General features: G+C 52.9%; 1 protein-coding gene across 3 annotated transcripts in view; it reads right to left on the reverse strand.

Annotated features, from left to right (window-relative positions):
• Nucleotides 1-18,597, reverse strand: part of ILKAP (ILK associated serine/threonine phosphatase) — a 39,857-nt gene that overhangs the window by 16,943 nt on the left and 4,317 nt on the right. For 2 of the 3 annotated variants that reach the window (XM_075569520.1, XM_075569521.1), the window contains exons 3-6: nucleotides 9,315-9,429; nucleotides 6,619-6,725; nucleotides 6,452-6,545; nucleotides 3,910-3,997 (exon numbers count right to left, since the gene is read on the reverse strand). In XM_075569520.1, the coding sequence (XP_075425635.1) occupies nucleotides 3,910-3,997; nucleotides 6,452-6,545; nucleotides 6,619-6,725; nucleotides 9,315-9,429 (404 nt within the window). The remainder of the gene's footprint in view (nucleotides 1-3,909; nucleotides 3,998-6,451; nucleotides 6,546-6,618; nucleotides 6,726-9,314; nucleotides 9,430-18,597) is intronic. The other variant, XM_075569522.1, reaches the window with a different exon arrangement.

Raw genomic sequence — 18,597 nt, forward strand, 5'->3', positions numbered from 1 at the left:
CAGTGCGGTGTATATTCCACGTACAGTGCGGTGTATATTCCACGTACAGTGCGGTATATATTCCACGTACAGTGCGGTATATATTCCACGTACAGTGCGGTATATATTCCACGTACAGTGCGGTATATATTCCACGTACAGCGCGGAATAGCGGTTTATATTCCACGTACAGCGCGGTGTATATTCCACGTACAGCGCGGTGTATATTCCACGTACAGTGCGGTGTATATTCCACGTACAGTGCGGTGTATATTCCACGTACAGCGCGGAATAGCGGTTTATATTCCACGTACAGTGCGGTGTATATTCCACGTACAGTGCGGTGTATATTCCACGTATACAATGCGGAATAGCGGTATATATTCCACGTACAGTGCGGTGTACATTCCACGTACAGTGCGGTGTATATTCCACGTACAGTGCGGTGTATATTCCACGTACAGTGCGGTGTATATTCCACGTACAGTGCGGTGTATATTCCACGTACAGTGCGGTGTATATTCCACGTACAGTGCGGTATATATTCCACGTACAGGGCGGTGTATATTCCACGTACAGGGCGGTGTATATTCCACGTACAGTGCGGTGTATATTCCACGTACAGTGCGGTGTATATTCCACGTACAGTGCGGTGTATATTCCACGTACAGTGCGGTGTATATTCCACGTACAGTGCGGTGTATATTCCACGTAGTGCGGTGTATATTACACGTACAGTGCGGTGTATATTCCACGTACAGTGCGGTGTATATTCCACGTACAGTGCGGTGTATATTCCACGTACAGTGCGGTGTACATTCCACGTACAGACCGGTGTACATTCCACGTACAGACCGGTGTACATTCCACGTACAGTGCGGTGTACATTCCACGTACAGTTCGGTGTACATTCCACGTACAGACCGGTGTACATTCCACGTACAGACCGGTGTACATTCCACGTACAGTGCGGTGTACATTCCACGTACAGTGCGGTGTATATTCCACGTACAGTGCGGTGTACATTTCACGTACAGTGCGGTGTACATTCCACGTACAGTGCGGTGTATATTCCACGTACAGTGCGGTGTATATTCCACGTACAGTGCGGTGTATATTCCACGTAGTGCGGTGTATATTACACGTACAGTGCGGTGTATATTCCACGTACAGTGCGGTGTATATTCCACGTACAGTGCGGTGTACATTCCACGTACAGTGCGGTGTACATTCCACGTACAGACCGGTGTACATTCCACGTACAGACCGGTGTACATTCCACGTACAGTGCGGTGTACATTCCACGTACAGTGCGGTGTACATTCCACGTACAGTGCGGTGTACATTCCACGTACAGTGCGGTGTATATTCCACGTACAGTGCGGTGTACATTCCACGTACAGTGCGGTGTACATTCCACGTACAGTGAGGTGTACATTCCACGTACAGACCGGTGTACATTCCACGTACAGACCGGTGTACATTCCACGTACAGTGCGGTGTACATTCCACGTACAGTGCGGTGTACATTCCACGTACAGTGCGGTGTACATTCCACGTACAGTGCGGTGTACATTCCACGTACAGTGCGGTGTACATTCCACGTACCGTGCGGTGTACATTCCACGTACAGTGCGGTGTATATTCCACGTATACAGTGCGGTGTATATTCCACGTACAGTGCGTTGTATATTCCACGTACAGTGCGGTGTATATTCCACGTACAGTGCGGTGTATATTCCACGTACAGACCGGTGTATATTCCACGTACAGACCGGTGTATATTCCACGTACAGTGCGGTGTATATTCCACGTACAGACCGGTGTATATTCCACGTACAGACCGGTGTACATTCCACGTACAGTGCGGTGTATATTCCACGTACAGTGCGGTGTATATTCCACGTACAGTGCGGTGTACATTCCACGTACAGTGCGGTGTACATTCCACGTACAGTGCGGTGTACATTCCACGTACAGTGCGGTGTACATTCCACGTACAGTGCGGTGTATATTCCACGTACAGTGCGGTGTATATTCCACGTACAGTGCGGTGTACATTTCACGTACAGTGCGGTGTACATTCCACGTACAGTGCGGTGTACATTCCACGTACAGTGCGGTGTACATTCCACGTACCGTGCGGTGTACATTCCACGTACAGTGCGGTGTATATTCCACGTATACAGTGCGGAATAGCGGTATATATTCCACGTACAGTGCGGCATAGCAGTATATATTCCACGTACAGTGCGGTTTATATTCCACGTACAGTGCGTTGTATATTCCACGTACAGTGCGGTGTATATTCCACGTACAGTGCGGTGTATATTCCACGTAGTGCGGTGTATATTCCACGCACAGTGCAGTGTATATTCCACGTACAGTGCGGTATATATTCCACGTACAGTGCGGTATATATTCCACGTACAGACCGGTGTATATTCCACGTACAGTGCGGTGTATATTCCACGTACAGTGCGGTGTATATTCCACGTACAGTGCGGTGTATATTCCACGTACAGTGCGGTGTATATTCCACGTACAGTGCGGTGTACATTCCACGTACAGTGCGGTGTATATTCCACGTACAGTGCGGTGTACATTCCACGTACAGTGCGGTGTACATTCCACGTACAGTGCGGTGTATATTCCACGTACAGTGCGGTGTACATTCCACGTACAGTGCGGTGTATATTCCACGTACAGTGCGGTGTACATTCCACGTACAGTGCGGTGTATATTCCACGTACAGTGCGGTGTATATTCCACGTACAGTGCGGTGTACATTCCACGTATACACTGCGGAATAGCGGTATATATTCCACGTACAGTGCGGTGTATATTCCACGTACAGTGCGGTATACATTCCACGTACAGTGCGGTGTACATTCCACGTACCGTGCGGTGTACATTCCACGTATACAGTGCGGAATAGCGGTATATATTCCACGTACAGTGCGGTGTATATTCCACGTATACAGTGCGGAATAGCGGTATATATTCCACGTACAGTGCGGTGTACATTCCACGTACAGTGCGGTGTATATTCCACATACAGTGCGGTGTATATTCCACGTACAGTGCGGTGTATATTCCACGTACAGTGCGGTGTACATTCCACGTACAGTGCGGTGTATATTCCACGTAGTGCGGTGTATATTCCACGTAGTGCGGTGTATATTCCACGTACAGTGCGGTGTATATTCCACGTACAGTGCGGTGTATATTCCACGTACAGTGCGGTGTATATTCCACGTACAGTGCGGTATATATTCCACGTACAGACCGGTGTATATTCCACGTACAGTGCGGTGTATATTCCACGTACAGTGCGGTGTATATTCCACGTACAGTGCGGTGTATATTCCACGTACAGTGCGGTGTACATTCCACGTACAGTGCGTGTATATTCCACGTACAGTGCGGTGTACATTCCACGTACAGTGCGGTGTACATTCCACGTACAGTGCGGTGTACATTCCACGTACAGTGCGGTGTACATTCCACGTACAGTGCGGTGTACATTCCACGTACAGTGCGGTGTACATTCCACGTACAGTGCGGTGTATATTCCACGTACAGTGCGGTGTATATTCCACGTACAGTGCGGTGTACATTCCACGTACAGTGCGGTGTATATTCCACGTACAGTGCGGTGTATATTCCACGTACAGTGCGGTGTATATTCCACGTACAGTGCGGTGTATATTCCACGTACAGTGCGGTGTACATTCCACGTACAGTGCGGTGTATATTCCACGTACAGTGCGGTGTATATTCCACGTACAGTGCGGTGTATGTTGTCACCTTCAAAGAAAGTTGAAATAAAACAAATACAACCACTGCCCGCTCCCTTCCAGCCCTGCAGTCACGCAGTGGGACGCAATCAGCCATAGGGCAGGGGAATCGCTGGTGCTCAAAGCTCACCTTGCTGTCTCCAAGGTTGGCAATATACAAGATATTATCGGCAACCAAAACACAGATAGCGGTAGTTCCATCTTTCCACGTTGGTTTCCTGCAAGCAGCGGAGAACAGGAGAGTGTGAGAGTGTGTGTGCCAGGGAAACCAGGGGGAGAGGAGGGGTGGGGGTGAAGGAGAAGGGGGGGTGGGGGTGAAGGAGAAGGGGGGTGAGAGTGGAGAACGGGGGGTGGGGGTGGAGAACGGGGGGGAGGTGAAGAACGGGGGGGGGGGTGAATACGGGGGGGGAGGGGTGAAGAACGCGGGGGGGAGGGGTGAAGAACGCGGGGGGGAGGGGTGAAGAACGGGGGCGGTGTGTGTGAAGAACGGGGGCGGTGTGTGGTGAAGAACGGGGGCGGTGTGTGGTGAAGAACGGGGGCGGTGTGGGGTGAAGAACGGGGGGGTGAAGAACGGGGGGTGAAGAACGCGGGGGGTGAAGAACGTGGGGGGGAGGGGTGAAGAACGGGGGCGGTGTGGGGTGAAGAACGGGGGCGGGGAGGGGTGAAGAACGGGGGCGGGGAGGGGTGAAGAACGGGGGCGGGGAGGGGTGAAGAACGGGGGCGGGGAGGGGTGAAGAACGGGGGCGGGGAGGGGTGAAGAACGGGGGCGGGGAGGGGTGAAGAACGGGGGCGGAGTGAAGAACGGGGGCGGGGAGGGGTGAAGAACGGGGGCGGGGAGGGGTGAAGAACGGGGGCGGGGAGGGGTGAAGAACGGGGGTGGGGTGAAGAACGGGGGCGGGGAGGGGTGAAGAACGGGGGCGGGGAGGGGTGAAGAACGGGGGCGGGGAGGGGTGAAGAACGCGGGGGGGAGGGGTGAAGAACGCGGGGGGGAGGGTTGAAGAACGCGGGGGGAGGGTTGAAGAACGCGGGGGGGAGGGTTGAAGAACGGGGGGGGGGGGAGGGTTGAAGAACGGGTGGGGGAGGGTTGAAGAACGGGGGGGAGGGTTGAAGAACGGGTGGGGGAGGGTTGAAGAACGGGGGGAGGGTTAAAGAACGCGGGGGTGTGTGAAGAACGGGGGCGGTGTGTGTGAAGAACGGGTGTGTGTGTGAAGAACGGGTGTGTGTGTGTGTGTGTGTGTGTGTGTGTGAAGAATGGGTGTGTGTGTGAAGAACGGGTGTGTGTGTGAAGAACGGGTGTGTGTGTGAAGAACGCGGGGGGGGTGACGAACGCGGGGGGGTGACGAACGCGGGGGGGTGACGAACGCGGGGGGGTGACGAACGCGGGGGTGGAGGGGTGACGAACGCGGGGGTGGAGGGGTGACGAACGCGAGGGGTGAAGAACGCGGGGGGGAGGGGTTAAGAACGCGGGGGGGGGGGGTGAAGAACGCGGGGGGGAGGGGTGAAGAACGCGGGGGGGAGGGGTGAAGAACGCGGGGGGGAGGGGTGAAGAACGCGGGGGGGAGGGTTGAAGAACGGGGGGGAGGGTTGAAGAACGGGTGGGGGAGGGTTGAAGAACGGGGGGGGGAGGGTTGAAGTACGGGGGGAGGGTTAAAGAACGCGGGGGTGTGTGAAGAACGGGGGCGGTGTGTGTGAAGAACGGGTGTGTGTGTGAAGAACGGGTGTGTGTGTGAAGAACGGGTGTGTGTGTGTGTGTGAAGAACGTGTGTGTGTGTGTGTGAACGGGTGTGTGTGTGTGTGTGTGAACGGGTGTGTGTGTGTGAACGGGTGTGTGTGTGTGAAGTACGGGTGTGCGCGTGTGAAGAACGGGTGTGCGCGTGTGAAGAACGGGTGTGCGCGTGTGAAGAACGGGTGTGCGCGTGTGAAGAACGGGTGTGTGCGTGTGAAGAACGTGTGTGTGTGTGTGTGAAGAACGGGTGTGTGTGAAAAGAACGGGTGTGTGTGTGTGAACGGGTGTGTGTGTGTGAAGTACGGGTGTGCGCGTGTGAAGAACGGGTGTGCGCGTGTGAAGAACGGGTGTGCGCGTGTGAAGAACGGGTGTGCGCGTGTGAAGAACGGGTGTGCGCGTGTGAAGAACGGGTGTGTGTGAAAAGAACGGGTGTGTGTGAAAAGAACGGGTGTGTGTGAAAAGAACGGGTGTGTGTGAAAAGAACGGGTGTGTGTGAAAAGAACGGGTGTGTGTGTGTGAAGAACGGGTGTGTGTGTGTGAAGAACGGGTGTGTGTGTGTGAAGAACGGGTGTGTGTGTGTGAAGAACGGGTGTGTGTGTGTGTGAAGAACGGGTGTGTGTGTGTGAAGAACGGGTGTGTGTGTGTGTGAAGAACGGGTGTGTGTGTGTGTGAAGAACGGGTGTGTGTGTGTGTGAAGAACGGGTGTGTGTGTGAAGAACGGGTGTGTGTGTGAAGAACGGGTGCACGCGCGCGAAGAACGGGTGTGTGTGTGAAGAACGGGTGTGTGCGCGAAGAACGGGTGGGGGGGTGAAGAACGGGGGGGATGAAAGAGATAGGGGGGGTGAAGGAGAACAGGGGGGGGTGAAGGAGATTGCGGGGGTGAAGGAGAATGAGGGCATGGTTAGAGTTCTGAATTAGGAGACGGGGAAGGCAATAGGAGACTCACTGGCTTGCTGCCTGTTTCAGGAACTCCTCGTCAGTCTGCTTAAAGGCATCAAGCAGGCACCTCTTCATTGCCTTCTCCATGCTGCTTCCATCACCTACAACAAAGAACTGTGACCCGGCCGCTCCCCTGGTCTCCTTTCCCACAACCCTGCAGACCCCTCGCTATACCTTGGGGCAGTTTCTTCGCCAGGTTCCGATGCAGATTATGCGCCGCATATCGCGCTGCACGGCTCCCGCCGTGACCATCAAACACCGCAAAGTATGAGAGGCGTGAGCTGCAAGAGAGTGATCTCATTACGCTGCATGAAGGGAACATGGACAGGGAACTTGATTTGGAACTTCAGTGGAGTACCTCAGGGATCGGTACTGGGACCCCTGCTTTTTAACTTGTTTATTAATGACCTTGAGGTTGGGATCGAGAGCAAAGTCTCCATCTTTGCTGATGATACTAAATTGTGTAAGGTAATAGAATCAGAGCAGGATGTAATTTCTCTTCAGAAGGACTTGGAGAGACTGGAAAGTGGGCAGGTAAATGGCAGATGAGGTTTAATACAGATAAATGTAAGGTTATGCATTTGGGATACAAGAATAAAAAGGCGACTTACAAATTAAATGGAGATATATTGGGGGAATCCTTGATGGAGAAGGATTTAGGAGTGCTTGTAGACAGCAGGCTTAGCAATAGTGCCCAATGTCATGCAGTAGCTGCAAAGGCAAACAAGATCTTATCTTGCATCAAACGGGCAATGGATGGAAGGGAAGTAAACATAATTATGCCCCTTTACAAAGCATTAGTAAGACCAAACCTTGAATATGGAGTACAATTTTGGGCACCAATCCTAAGAAAAGACATTATGGAACTAGAGAGAGTGCAGAGAAGAGCCACCAAATTAATAAAGGGGATGGACATTCTAACTTATGAGGAGAGGCTAGCTAAATTAGATTTAATTACATTAGAAAAGAGGCATCTAAGAGGGGATATGATAACTATATACAAATATATTCAGGGACAATACAAGGAGCTTTCAAAAGAACTATTCATCCCACGGGCAGTACAAAGGACTCGGGGCCATCCCTTAAGGTTGGAGGAAAGGAAATTTCACCAGCAACAAAGGAAAGGGTTATTTACAGTAAGGGCAGTTCAAATGTGGAATTCATTACCCATGGAGACTGTGATGGCAGATTCAATAGATTTGTTCAAAAAAAGGTTGGACATCTTTTTAGATGGGAAAGGTATATAGGGAAATACCAAATAAGTATACATGGGAAGGATTAATCCGATTGCCAATTCTTGGAGTCAGGAAGGAATTAATTTTTCCCCTTAATGGGGTTTTTTGTTTGTCTTCCTCTGGATCAATAAGTAAGTATAGATATAGAATAAAGTATCTGTTGTCTAAATTTAGCATAGGTTGAACTTGATGGACGGAAGTCTTTTTTCAACCTCATCTACTATGTAACTATGTAACTATGTAACTATGTATGCAAGATGACAATAACTGCAGAACACCGTAGGCAGCGAGAAAAATAGCCGTAATTGTATTTTCCTGTACTCCACTAATGGTAGTGGGTACCAATTAGTATTAGCTTCTCTCTCTGCGTAGTAGGAGGGGAAAAAAAGACAATGATTCCAATAAATAAACAATCTTTGGGAGATGGTCTGTCACGGTACGTAGACCGTTTGTGGCAAACCCTGGCTAGGTCTCTCCCCTTAATATTTTGGATAGTGGGGATCTTATTAACCAGCTTAACAAAATATCATGGAAACGGAAATATATCTGGGTATCTACGGATGCGACTTCGCTATATACGATCATTGAACATTCCCCCAGGTGGCAGCCGTACGACGCGTTTTGGAAGTTTCTGACTTATCACTTTCACTTTTATTTTAGACTCCATTCACTTTCTTTTAACACATAATGACTTTCTTTTTGATGGTGTTTACCATCTCCAAACACGTGGAACGGCAATGGGTACTAGCTTTGCCCCCTCCTATGCTAACGTGTTCATGAGTTGGTGGGAGCCGTTCCATGTGTTTGGAGATAGGAACCCATATAGAGATCACATTATCTTTTATCGCCGTTTTATTGATGATCTTATTTTTGTTTGGGAGGGTGATGTCACGCCATTATCACTGTTTATAGGATTATGAAATAATAATGATTATCACCTTCACTTCACGCACACTTATGACTCAACATTTACATTATTTGTATCTGCTGTTATATGTTGATGCGTCTCTTAAAATACACACTGATGTTTTCCGAAAGGAAAATTCAAAGAATACTTATTTGAGAGCACACAGATGCCACCCAAGGGCGAAAGTTGAACTTTAGGTCTGAGCGACGTCGCTGGCGACAAGGCCAGTGACGTCACGAAAGGGGAGAGCAGAGTGCAACAGGCGCACTGTGATTGGTGTAGAGACAGTCACATGTGGTGACTGTCTCTCCCAAAATCAAATTTCACTGTCTTCCAATTTTTTTGTTGCTACGTCGCCATCGCGCTTACTATAAGCGCATGCGACGGATTCAATGTATTGTTTTGGCGCGACGTCACGTCGCCAGGCACTATGAGCGCAGCCTTAGCTTTGTGGCTTGTGCTGCCGATTGCTGCATTCTGCTTTGGGTTAGATAGACCCGTCCTTGTTCTGTTTGGAATATGACTCAAGAATGTTAGGGACCTAGATGAATTAACCGACTCGTGTGGGCGTTTATTTTCCATCCGGCCGTTCCAGGAACACAATCACTTCTACATATGTTGTACCAGCATATATCTCTGCTGAAATTGTATTAGCAAGTTGTCTAAGAAGACACTATAAAAGAAGGAGAGGAGTGTTACATACTGTACAGCAGCTGAACCCTACTTACATGTGAGCTGGCAGTGGCTCACACTCCTGGCTGAGGTCACATATGGTATGAGCGTCTTGTAACTCCTCACGTTCCCCTCTCCTCTCAGCCACATGAGCTTTCACAGATACGAGTCCTAAGCAGAAGACAGAGTAAGTGTTACCACAGAAGCATTTTGGATGTGGATAGCAAAGGACTTGCATTTCCCTTAAAACAGATCCTTGCCCTTATAATGCCATCTCTGTCACAGACTTATTGATCATCGATCCGGTAACTCCATCATGGATAGATTTCCAATGCATTGCTCCAATTACTATATCACTATACAGAAGAGTATTACTAGAGACATTGCTCGTATTATAGCAAGCTGCATAGCATTGTCTACACGGCAGAGACTAGAAATGTTCCAAAAACTCTTCCTAACGTTTGGTTACCATAGAAACTGTAACAGCTTAAAACATGTGCAAAATACAAAATACTACTCTCCTTTGTGATCAAGTAGCACGGTCCAGCAACACCGCGTCTGTAACACCAAGTAGCACAGCTACTGCACAGCGTCCGTAGCACCCGCAGGTAGCACAGCGTCTGTAACACCAAGTAGCACAGCTACTGCACAGCGTCCGTAGCACCCGCAGGTAGCACAGCGTCCGTAGCACCCGCAGGTAGCACAGCGTCCGTAGCACCCGCAGGTAGCAAAGCGTCCGTAGCACCCGCAGGTAGCACAGCGTCCGTAGCACCCACAGGTAGCACAGCGTCCGTAGCACCCGCAGGTAGCAAAGCGTCCGTAGCACCCGCAGGTAGCACAGCGTCCGTAGCACCCGCAGGTAGCACAGCGTCCGTAGCACCTGCAGGTAGCACAGCGTCCGTAGCACCCGCAGGTAGCACAGCGTCCGTAGCACCCTCAGGTAGCACAGCGTCCGTAGCACCCTCAGGTAGCACAGCGTCTAAGGCACCCGCAGGTAGCACAGCGTCTGTAGCACCCGCAGGTAGCACAGCGTCCGTAGCACCCGCAGGTAGCACAGCGTCCGTAGCACCCCCAGGTAGCACGGCGTCCGTAGCACCCGCAGGTAGCACAGCGTCCGTAGCACCCGCAGGAAGCACAGCGTCCGTAGCACCCCCAGGTAGCACAGCGTCCGTAGCACCCCCAGGTAGCACAGCGTCTGTAGCACCCGCAGGTAGCAAAGCGTCTGTAGCACCCGCACAGCGTCTATAGTACCCCCAGGTAGCACAGCGTCCGTAGCACCCTCAGGTAGCACAGCGTCTGAGGCACCCGCAGGTAGCACAGCGTCTGTAGCACCCGCAGGTAGCACAGCGTCTGTAGCACCCGCACAGCGTCTATAGCACCCCCAGGCAGCACAGCGTCCGTAGCACCCGCAGGTAGCACAGCGTCTGTAGCACCCGCAGGTAGCACAGCGTCTGTAGCACCCGCAGGTAGCACAGCGTCTATAGCACCCGCAGGTAGCACAGCGTCTGTAGCACCCGCAGGTAGCACAGCGTCTGTAGCACCCGCAGGTAGCACAGCGTCCGTAGCACCCGCAGGTAGCACAGCGTCCGAAGCACCCGCAGGTAGCACAGCGTCCGTAGCACCCGCAGGTAGCACAGCGTCTGTAGCACCCGCAGGTAGCACAGCGTCTATAGCACCCGCAGGTAGCACAGCGTCTATAGCACCCGCAAGAAGCACAGCGTCTATAGCACCCGCAGGTAGCACAGCGTCCGTAGCACCCGCAGGTAGCACAGCGTCCGTAGCACCCCCAGGTAGCACAGCGTCCGTAGCACCGCAGGTAGCATAGCGTCCGTAGCACACGCAGGTAGCACAGCGTCTGTAGCACCTGCACAGCTTCTGTAGCACCCGCAGGTAGAACAGCGTCTGTAGCACCCGCAGGTAGCACAGCGTCTGTAGCACCCGCAGGTAGCACAGCGTCTGAGGCACCCGCAGGTAGCACAGCGTCTGTAGCACCCGCAGGTAGCACAGCGTCTGTAGCACCCGCACAGCGTCTATAGCACCCCCAGGCAGCACAGCGTCCGTAGCACCCACAGGTAGCACAGCGTCTGTAGCACCCACAGGTAGCACAGCGTCTGTAGCACCCGCAGGTAGCACAGCGTCTGTAGCACCCGCAGGTAGCACAGCGTCCGTAGCACCCGCAGGTAGTACAGCGTCCGAAGCACCCGCAGGTAGCACAGCGTCCGTAGTACCCGCAGGTAGCACAGCGTCCGTAGCACCCGCAGGTAGCACAGCGTCTATAGCACCCGCAGGTAGCACAGCGTCTATAGCACCCGCAAGAAGCACAGCGTCTATAGCACCCGCAGGTAGCACAGCGTCCGTAGCACCCGCAGGTAGCACAGCGTCCGTAGCACCCGCAGGTAGCACAGCGTCTGTAGCACCCGCATAGCGTCCGTAGCACCCGCAGGTAGCACAGCGTCTGTAGCACCCGCAGGTAGCACAGCGTCCGTAGCACCCGCAGGTAGCACAGCGTCCGTAGCACCCGCAGGTAGCACAGCGTCCGTAGCACCCGCAGGTAGCACAGCGTCTGTAGCACCCGCATAGCGTCCGTAGCACCCGCAGGTAGCACAGCGTCTGTAGCACCCGCAGGTAGCACAGCGTCTATAGCACCCGCAGGTAGCACAGCGTCTATAGCACCCGCAAGAAGCACAGCGCCTGTTGCACCCGCACAGCGTCCGTAGCACCCGCAGGTAGCACAGCGTCTGTAGCACCCGCATAGCGTCCGTAGCACCCGCAGGTAGCACAGCGTCTGTAGCACCCGCAGGTAGCACAGCGTCCGTAGCACCCGCAGGTAGCACAGCGTCCGTAGCACCCGCAGGTAGCACAGCGTCCGTAGCACCCGCAGGTAGCACAGCGTCCGTAGCACCCGCAGGTAGCACAGCGTCCGTAGCACCCGCAGGTAGCACAGCGTCCGTAGCACCCGCAGGTAGCACAGCGTCCGTAGCACCCGCAGGTAGCACAGCGTCCGTAGCACCCGCAGGTAGCACAGCGTCCGTAGCACCCGCAGGTAGCACAGCGTCCGTACCACCCGCAGGTAGCACAGCGTCTGTAGCACCCGCAGGTAGCACAGCGTCCGTAGCACCCGCAGGTAGCACAGCGTCCGTAGCACCCGCAGGTAGCACAGCGTCTGTAGCACCCGCAGGTAGCACAGCGTCCGTAGCACCCGCAGGTAGCACAGCGTCTGTAGCACCCGCATAGCGTCCGTAGCACCCGCAGGTAGCACAGCGTCTGTAGCACCCGCAGGTAGCACAGCGTCTATAGCACCCGCACAGCGTCCTTAGCACCCGCACAGCGTCCGTAGCACCCGCAAGTAGCACAGCGTCCGTAGCACCCGCAGGTAGCACAGCGTCTGTAGCACCCGCAGGTAGCACAGCGTCCGTAGCACCCGCAGGTAGCACAGCGTCCGTAGCACCCGCAGGTAGCACAGCGTCTGTAGCACCCGCAGGTAGCACAGCGTCCGTAGCACCCGCAGGTAGCACAGCGTCCGTAGCACCTGCAGGTAGCACAGCGTCCGTAGCACCCGCAGGTAGCACAGCGTCCGTAGCACCCGCAGGTAGCACAGCGTCTGTAGCACCCGCACAGCTTCTGTAGCACCCGCAGGTAGCACAGCGTCTGTAGCACCCGCAGGTAGCACAGCGTCTGTAGCACCCGCAGGTAGCACAGCGTCTGAGGCACCCGCAGGTAGCACAGCGTCTGTAGTACCCGCAGGTAGCACAGCGTCCGTAGCACCCGCAGGTAGCACAGCGTCTGTAGCACCCGCACAGCTTCTGTAGCACCCGCAGGTAGCACAGCGTCTGTAGCACCCGCAGGTAGCACAGCGTCTGTAGCACCCGCAGGTAGCACAGCGTCCGTAGCACCCGCAGGTAGCACAGCGTCTGTAGCACCCGCAGGTAGCACAGCGTCCGTAGCACCCGCAGGAAGCACAGCGTCTGTAGCACCCGCAGGTAGCACAGCGTCCGAAGCACCCGCAGGTAGCACAGCGTCCGTAGCACCCGCAGGTAGCACAGCGTCTGTAGCACCCGCACAGCTTCTGTAGCACCCGCAGGTAGCACAGCGTCAGAGGCAAACGCAGGTAGCACAGCGTCTGTAGCACCCGCAGGTAGCACAGCGTCCGTAGCACCCGCAGGTAGCACAGCGTCCGTAGCACCCGCCGGTAGCACAGCGTCCGTAGCACCCGCAGGTAGCACAGCGCCTGTTGCACCCGCACAGCGTCCGTAGCACCCGCAGGTAGCACAGCGTCCGTAGCACCCGCAGGTAGCACAGCGTCTATAGCACCCGCAAGAAGCACAGCGCCTGTTGCACCCGCACAGCGTCCGTAGCACCCGCAGGTAGCACAGCGTCTGTAGCACCCGCAGGTAGCACAGCGTCTGTAGCACCCGCAGGTAGCACAGCGTCTGTAGCACCCGCAGGTAGCACAGCGTCCGTAGCACCCGCAGGTAGCACAGCGTCCGTAGCACCCGCAGGTAGCACAGCGTCCGTGGCACCCGCAGGTAGCACAGCGTCCGTAGCACCCGCAGGTAGCACAGCGTCCGTAGCACCCGCAGGTAGCACAGCGTCCGTAGCACCCGCAGGTAGCACAGCGTCTGTAGCACCCGCACAGCTTCTGTAGCACCCGCAGGTAGCACAGCGTCCGTAGCACCCGCAGGTAGCACAGCGTCCGTAGCACCCGCAGGTAGCACAGCGTCTGTAGCACCCGCAGGTAGCACAGCGTCTGTAGCACCCGCAGGTAGCACAGCGTCTGTAGCACCCGCAGGTAGCACAGCGTCCGTAGCACCCGCAGGTAGCACAGCGTCCGTAGCACCCGCAGGTAGCACAGCGTCCGTAGCACCCGCAGGTAGCACAGCGTCCGTAGCACCCGCAGGTAGCACAGCGTCCGTAGAACCCGCACAGCGTCCGTAGCACCCGCAGGTAGCACAGCGTCCGTAGCACCCGCACAGCATCCGTAGCACCCGCACAGCGTCTGTAGCACCCGCAGGTAGCACAGCGTCCGTAGCACCCACAGGTAGCACAGCGTCTGTAGCACCCGCAGGTAGCACAGCGTCCGTAGCACCCGCAGGTAGCACAGCGTCTGTAGCACCCGCAGGTAGCACAGCGTCTGTAGCACCCGCACAGCGTCCGTAGCACCCGCAAGTAGCACAGCGTCCGTAGCACCCGCAAGTAGCACAGCGTCCGTAGCACCCGCAAGTAGCACAGCGTCCGTAGCACCCGCAGGAAGCACAGCGTCTGTAGCACCCGCAGGTAGCACAGCGTCCGTAGCACCCGCAGGAAGCACAGCGTCCGTAGCACCCGCAAGTAGCACAGCGTCCGTAGCACCCGCAAGTAGCACAGCGTCTGTAGCACCCGCAGGAAGCACAGCGTCCGTAGCACCTGCACAGCGTCTGTAGCACCCGCACAGTGTCTGTAGCACCCGCACAGCGTCTGTAGCACCCGCACAGCGTCTGTAGCACCCGCAGGAAGCACAATGTCTGTAGCACCCGCAGGTAGCACAGCGTCTGTAGCACCCGCAGGTAGCACAGCGTCTATAGCACCCGCAGGTAGCACAGCGTCTATAGCACCCGCAGGTAGCACAGCGTCTGTAGCACCCGCAGGTAGCACAGAGCGACAGAGTTTGCCACACAACGTCTGTCGCATCAAGTAGCGCAAGTGAACCTTTAGGTCGCGCCCATGGTGGCGACGTCGCTGCGTGCGTATGTCCGGGACTCTTACTTGTGTTCCTAATGTAGTTCCTTAAGTGCCTGCGGCCCCATGCGGCGCTGTAGCACGGTCGACGCTGCTACAGACAATAACATTTGTGATTTCGGGCTGCAGTCGCGTGATGTCAGCATCACGTGAGCTGGTTCAGCCAATGAGGGCGAACCAGCTTCATGACGCGTCCGTGTCGCGTTCGCCACCCCAATCTCCTGCAGCCAAGTGCACATATCACTGGGTCTGCAGGAGAGCGCGTGCGCGCCCCCGCGCCACCACCATGAGCGCGGCCTTACACAAATAAGTTATGATTTTTTTTAAAAGTTTGAAAAATCTTCCACCGCACAGCAATGATGAAGAATTCTTACGAGCACATTCACGTCTCAAGCATGTCCTCAAACTTATGTTACACCCCATACTCACACAGCGCTTCCACGACAGCCAAGGATTCTGGGTAATGAGTGCCCTTTTGCTTGTTGAATCCCTATAAGCTCCTGACTGCTGTATTACGCAGCTTTACAGCGCAGCCTGAGTTTAAGTGCATGGCCAGTAACCTACTCACAGACGTGGGGGCCTATGTACTAGGATCATATTATAATTTATTTGTGCATTAAAATGTAAGTACAGTAGTAATAATGCACATCGCATCGTTTGTGCCAATATACTTGGCAACTTTGTCACGGTGCACATTGGGGTAAATGGGAAGAGAACAAGTTCATACAGTCGGTGCACACAATACTATGTATAATTTCCATGCGTGAACTTCATGCCACGTAGTAGGATGAAGCAGTTTGTATTCCAAACCAGGTTCTCTCACCGGAGGTGGTTTCCGCACCTTCACCTTCCCTTCACTCACTAGTACTCAGTTACGCACACTTCCCCCCATGCCAGCTCACATGCACGCCACAAGTTCACCGGCATCTATGGCTTAACTCGAAACTATATATTTACATTTGTAAAGGGATGGAAAGGTTGCGACCGCTGAAAATTGTGTCTGCCCGCCCAGCGCCTGTGCTGTGCGCAGTGATGACTGACCCAATCAATCACCATTGCAACCGGCAGTAACCCTCCCCGTGCGCGCGGAGACCATTAGCGGCGTGTCAGTGTCACAGATGCACACTAACAGAGACGCAGACGCCAATGGGAAGTGGGGAACTGAAACGCGCCTCCCCCAGCGTGTCAATGGTGACATGTCCAGGTATTGCCAGGTGCATTATGAACTACAGAATGCAGTTTGAGTCGATTATCAGAATGTGCACGTCCGGCTTTATAGAGGCGTTTCATTTCATACCCCTCTATTGACAGAAACACTGCGTGAGAAGCCCTGTGGCCAGGTACAGGTTAATAATGTTTGTCCATTTCATTAGTGTCCTATAAAGGGACTTGCTCAAGTGGACATCTTTTTTGCACCACTAGGATTACACCAAATGTAACCATATAAAGTGACTAATGTAATGCACAAAGGAAAATGGTTTTAATACTTAGTCATTTTCTGTTCCTGTTAATCTCCACGGCAGTGGGCACACTCGGGTTTATCTCCGCCCCAATCCAGGATAGGGAGAGGAGAAGAAGAAATAAAAGAAGGAGGATTCCTGCAGGTAGTACTTCCTGCAAGTAGCCCCTACTCCTACCTGCAGGAGGATTAGGTTTTCCCACCAGCTGAAAGATACATCAATATCGTTCGTACATGAACAATGAAGGGGCAGGGAAGATATGCCCATTGCCATGGAAAGAATACAGGAAACGAAAATGACCAAGTATGGTCATTTTTTCCTGTTCCTCTCCATGGCAGTGGGCACACTGGAAACCTTCCCAAGCAGTATTAAACCAAGGGCGAGTAAATAAGTGAGTCACATTTAAAAAAATCAGACTAAACACAAGGTTTTTCTTTTTTTTTTTAAGTTACTCCAGTTTGTAGTATCCTACATCCAAAGCAGAGGCCTGAACATCCCATTTATAATGCCTTTGAAATGTACAGAATAATGGCCAGACATTGCACCGACAGGAAAAACTTGCACTCTGAATGCCCAGGATGTTGCCATTGCCCTGGCAGAATGGGCATAGGCTATCTTAAAGCAAGATTTGATCCATCTTGCAAACGTTGCTTTTGTAGCTGGCTGACCCTTCCTTGAACCACACAGAATTACGACCAGCCTGTCTGACTTTCTAAGTCGGCAACCCTGTCCAAGTAGTGCCTCAGACAACGAACAACACCCAGAGAATTCGAATCTTCTTTACGTGCCGTTAGATTTGGATGGAATGAAGGAATAACTATCTCCTGGTTAAGATGGAACGGAGAAAATCTTTTTTTTCGGTAAGAAATTATAAACTTGTTTCTGCCCAATTTTATCCATAATGTATAATAAAAAATAAATAAAAAGGATGCTTTGATGATCATGCCTGAAGTTCTCCAATTCTTCATGCCAACGTTATTGTCACTAGGAACACCGTTCTTATTGTTAACATTTGCAAATTAATTCGAAGCAGTGGTTCAAAAAGGAGGTTTCACAAGACCCTTGAGGACTAGAAATAAGTTCCATGGGGGAAATTTCTCTCTTATCTGTGGCCTTAAATGTTTTACAGCCTGAAGGAATCTCAGAACACAGGTCTTTCCAAACGAAGTCCATTCAAAAAAATCTGTAAAAGAATACTTGTGTCAGGCAAACTATACCCGATGATATACTTGAAGCCAAGCACTTTTTAGCAGCCATTTAATGAGTGATAACTGGCTCAGAGACATCTACTTCTGAGCATTTGCCATTCAATCTCGAGGCCTGAAGTGCCCACATATTGAGGTTTAGGGTGAAGTATTGGCCCCTGACTCAGGTCATACTGGAAGGCTGAAAGGAGGTTCCTTTTCCATGCATATGACTTATAGGAACCACGATTTTCTTGGCCCATTATGATCACCTCCGCCTTGTTTTTAATCCTTTTTAGCACTCTTGGAATGAGTGGAATAGGAGGAAACAAGTATACTGCACTGAATGTCCAAGGGAAGGCGAGCACATCTATGTGTGCTGTTTGCAGATGAAAATCTATTAAGTAAAAGACAGGGACCTTTCTGTTTAGGTTAGTCGCCATCAGATCTATGTCTACCGGTAGAGTGGTTCTTCCAGGCAACCTGGAAATGGGCGTATCCACTTTGGGAGGAGCATCCCAGGCTTTAGCTTCCTATTGGCTGAGCCCATTCCACTTCAATCAATCATTCTTGGATCGCCCTATGAATGAAGAATTATCGAATCTTCTTTAGGGCCCCTTTGAACAGGCTGTCTCACTTGTGTCTCCTCCTCAGATGATCTCCAGTCTTCATCTTCTGAAGAATGTATCTCCTATTTAATTCAGGCTTGTGTATGTCAGGATATATGACACCCTGGAAGGTAACATGGAAACCGAAGTAAAAACTGGTGGGGTTTGATGTTACACTAAAGTAATGACTAGGAAAACAAAATGGAGTCTGCAAAATGGGCAGCGCTACACTGAAAAGCTGTGGTGGCTTGGGGAACAAACAATAGGCAGGGAGCAATACGTCCAAAGGGAATAACAAGATAAGCTAAAAGGTAGCTTCAAGGACTGCAGTGCTACATGCTAAAGCAATGTAGCAGGGGCAACTACGTCAAA

Source organism: Ascaphus truei, chromosome 14 (assembly GCF_040206685.1).
Source record: "Ascaphus truei isolate aAscTru1 chromosome 14, aAscTru1.hap1, whole genome shotgun sequence".
In the NCBI taxonomy this organism is placed as follows: domain Eukaryota; kingdom Metazoa; phylum Chordata; class Amphibia; order Anura; family Ascaphidae; genus Ascaphus; species Ascaphus truei.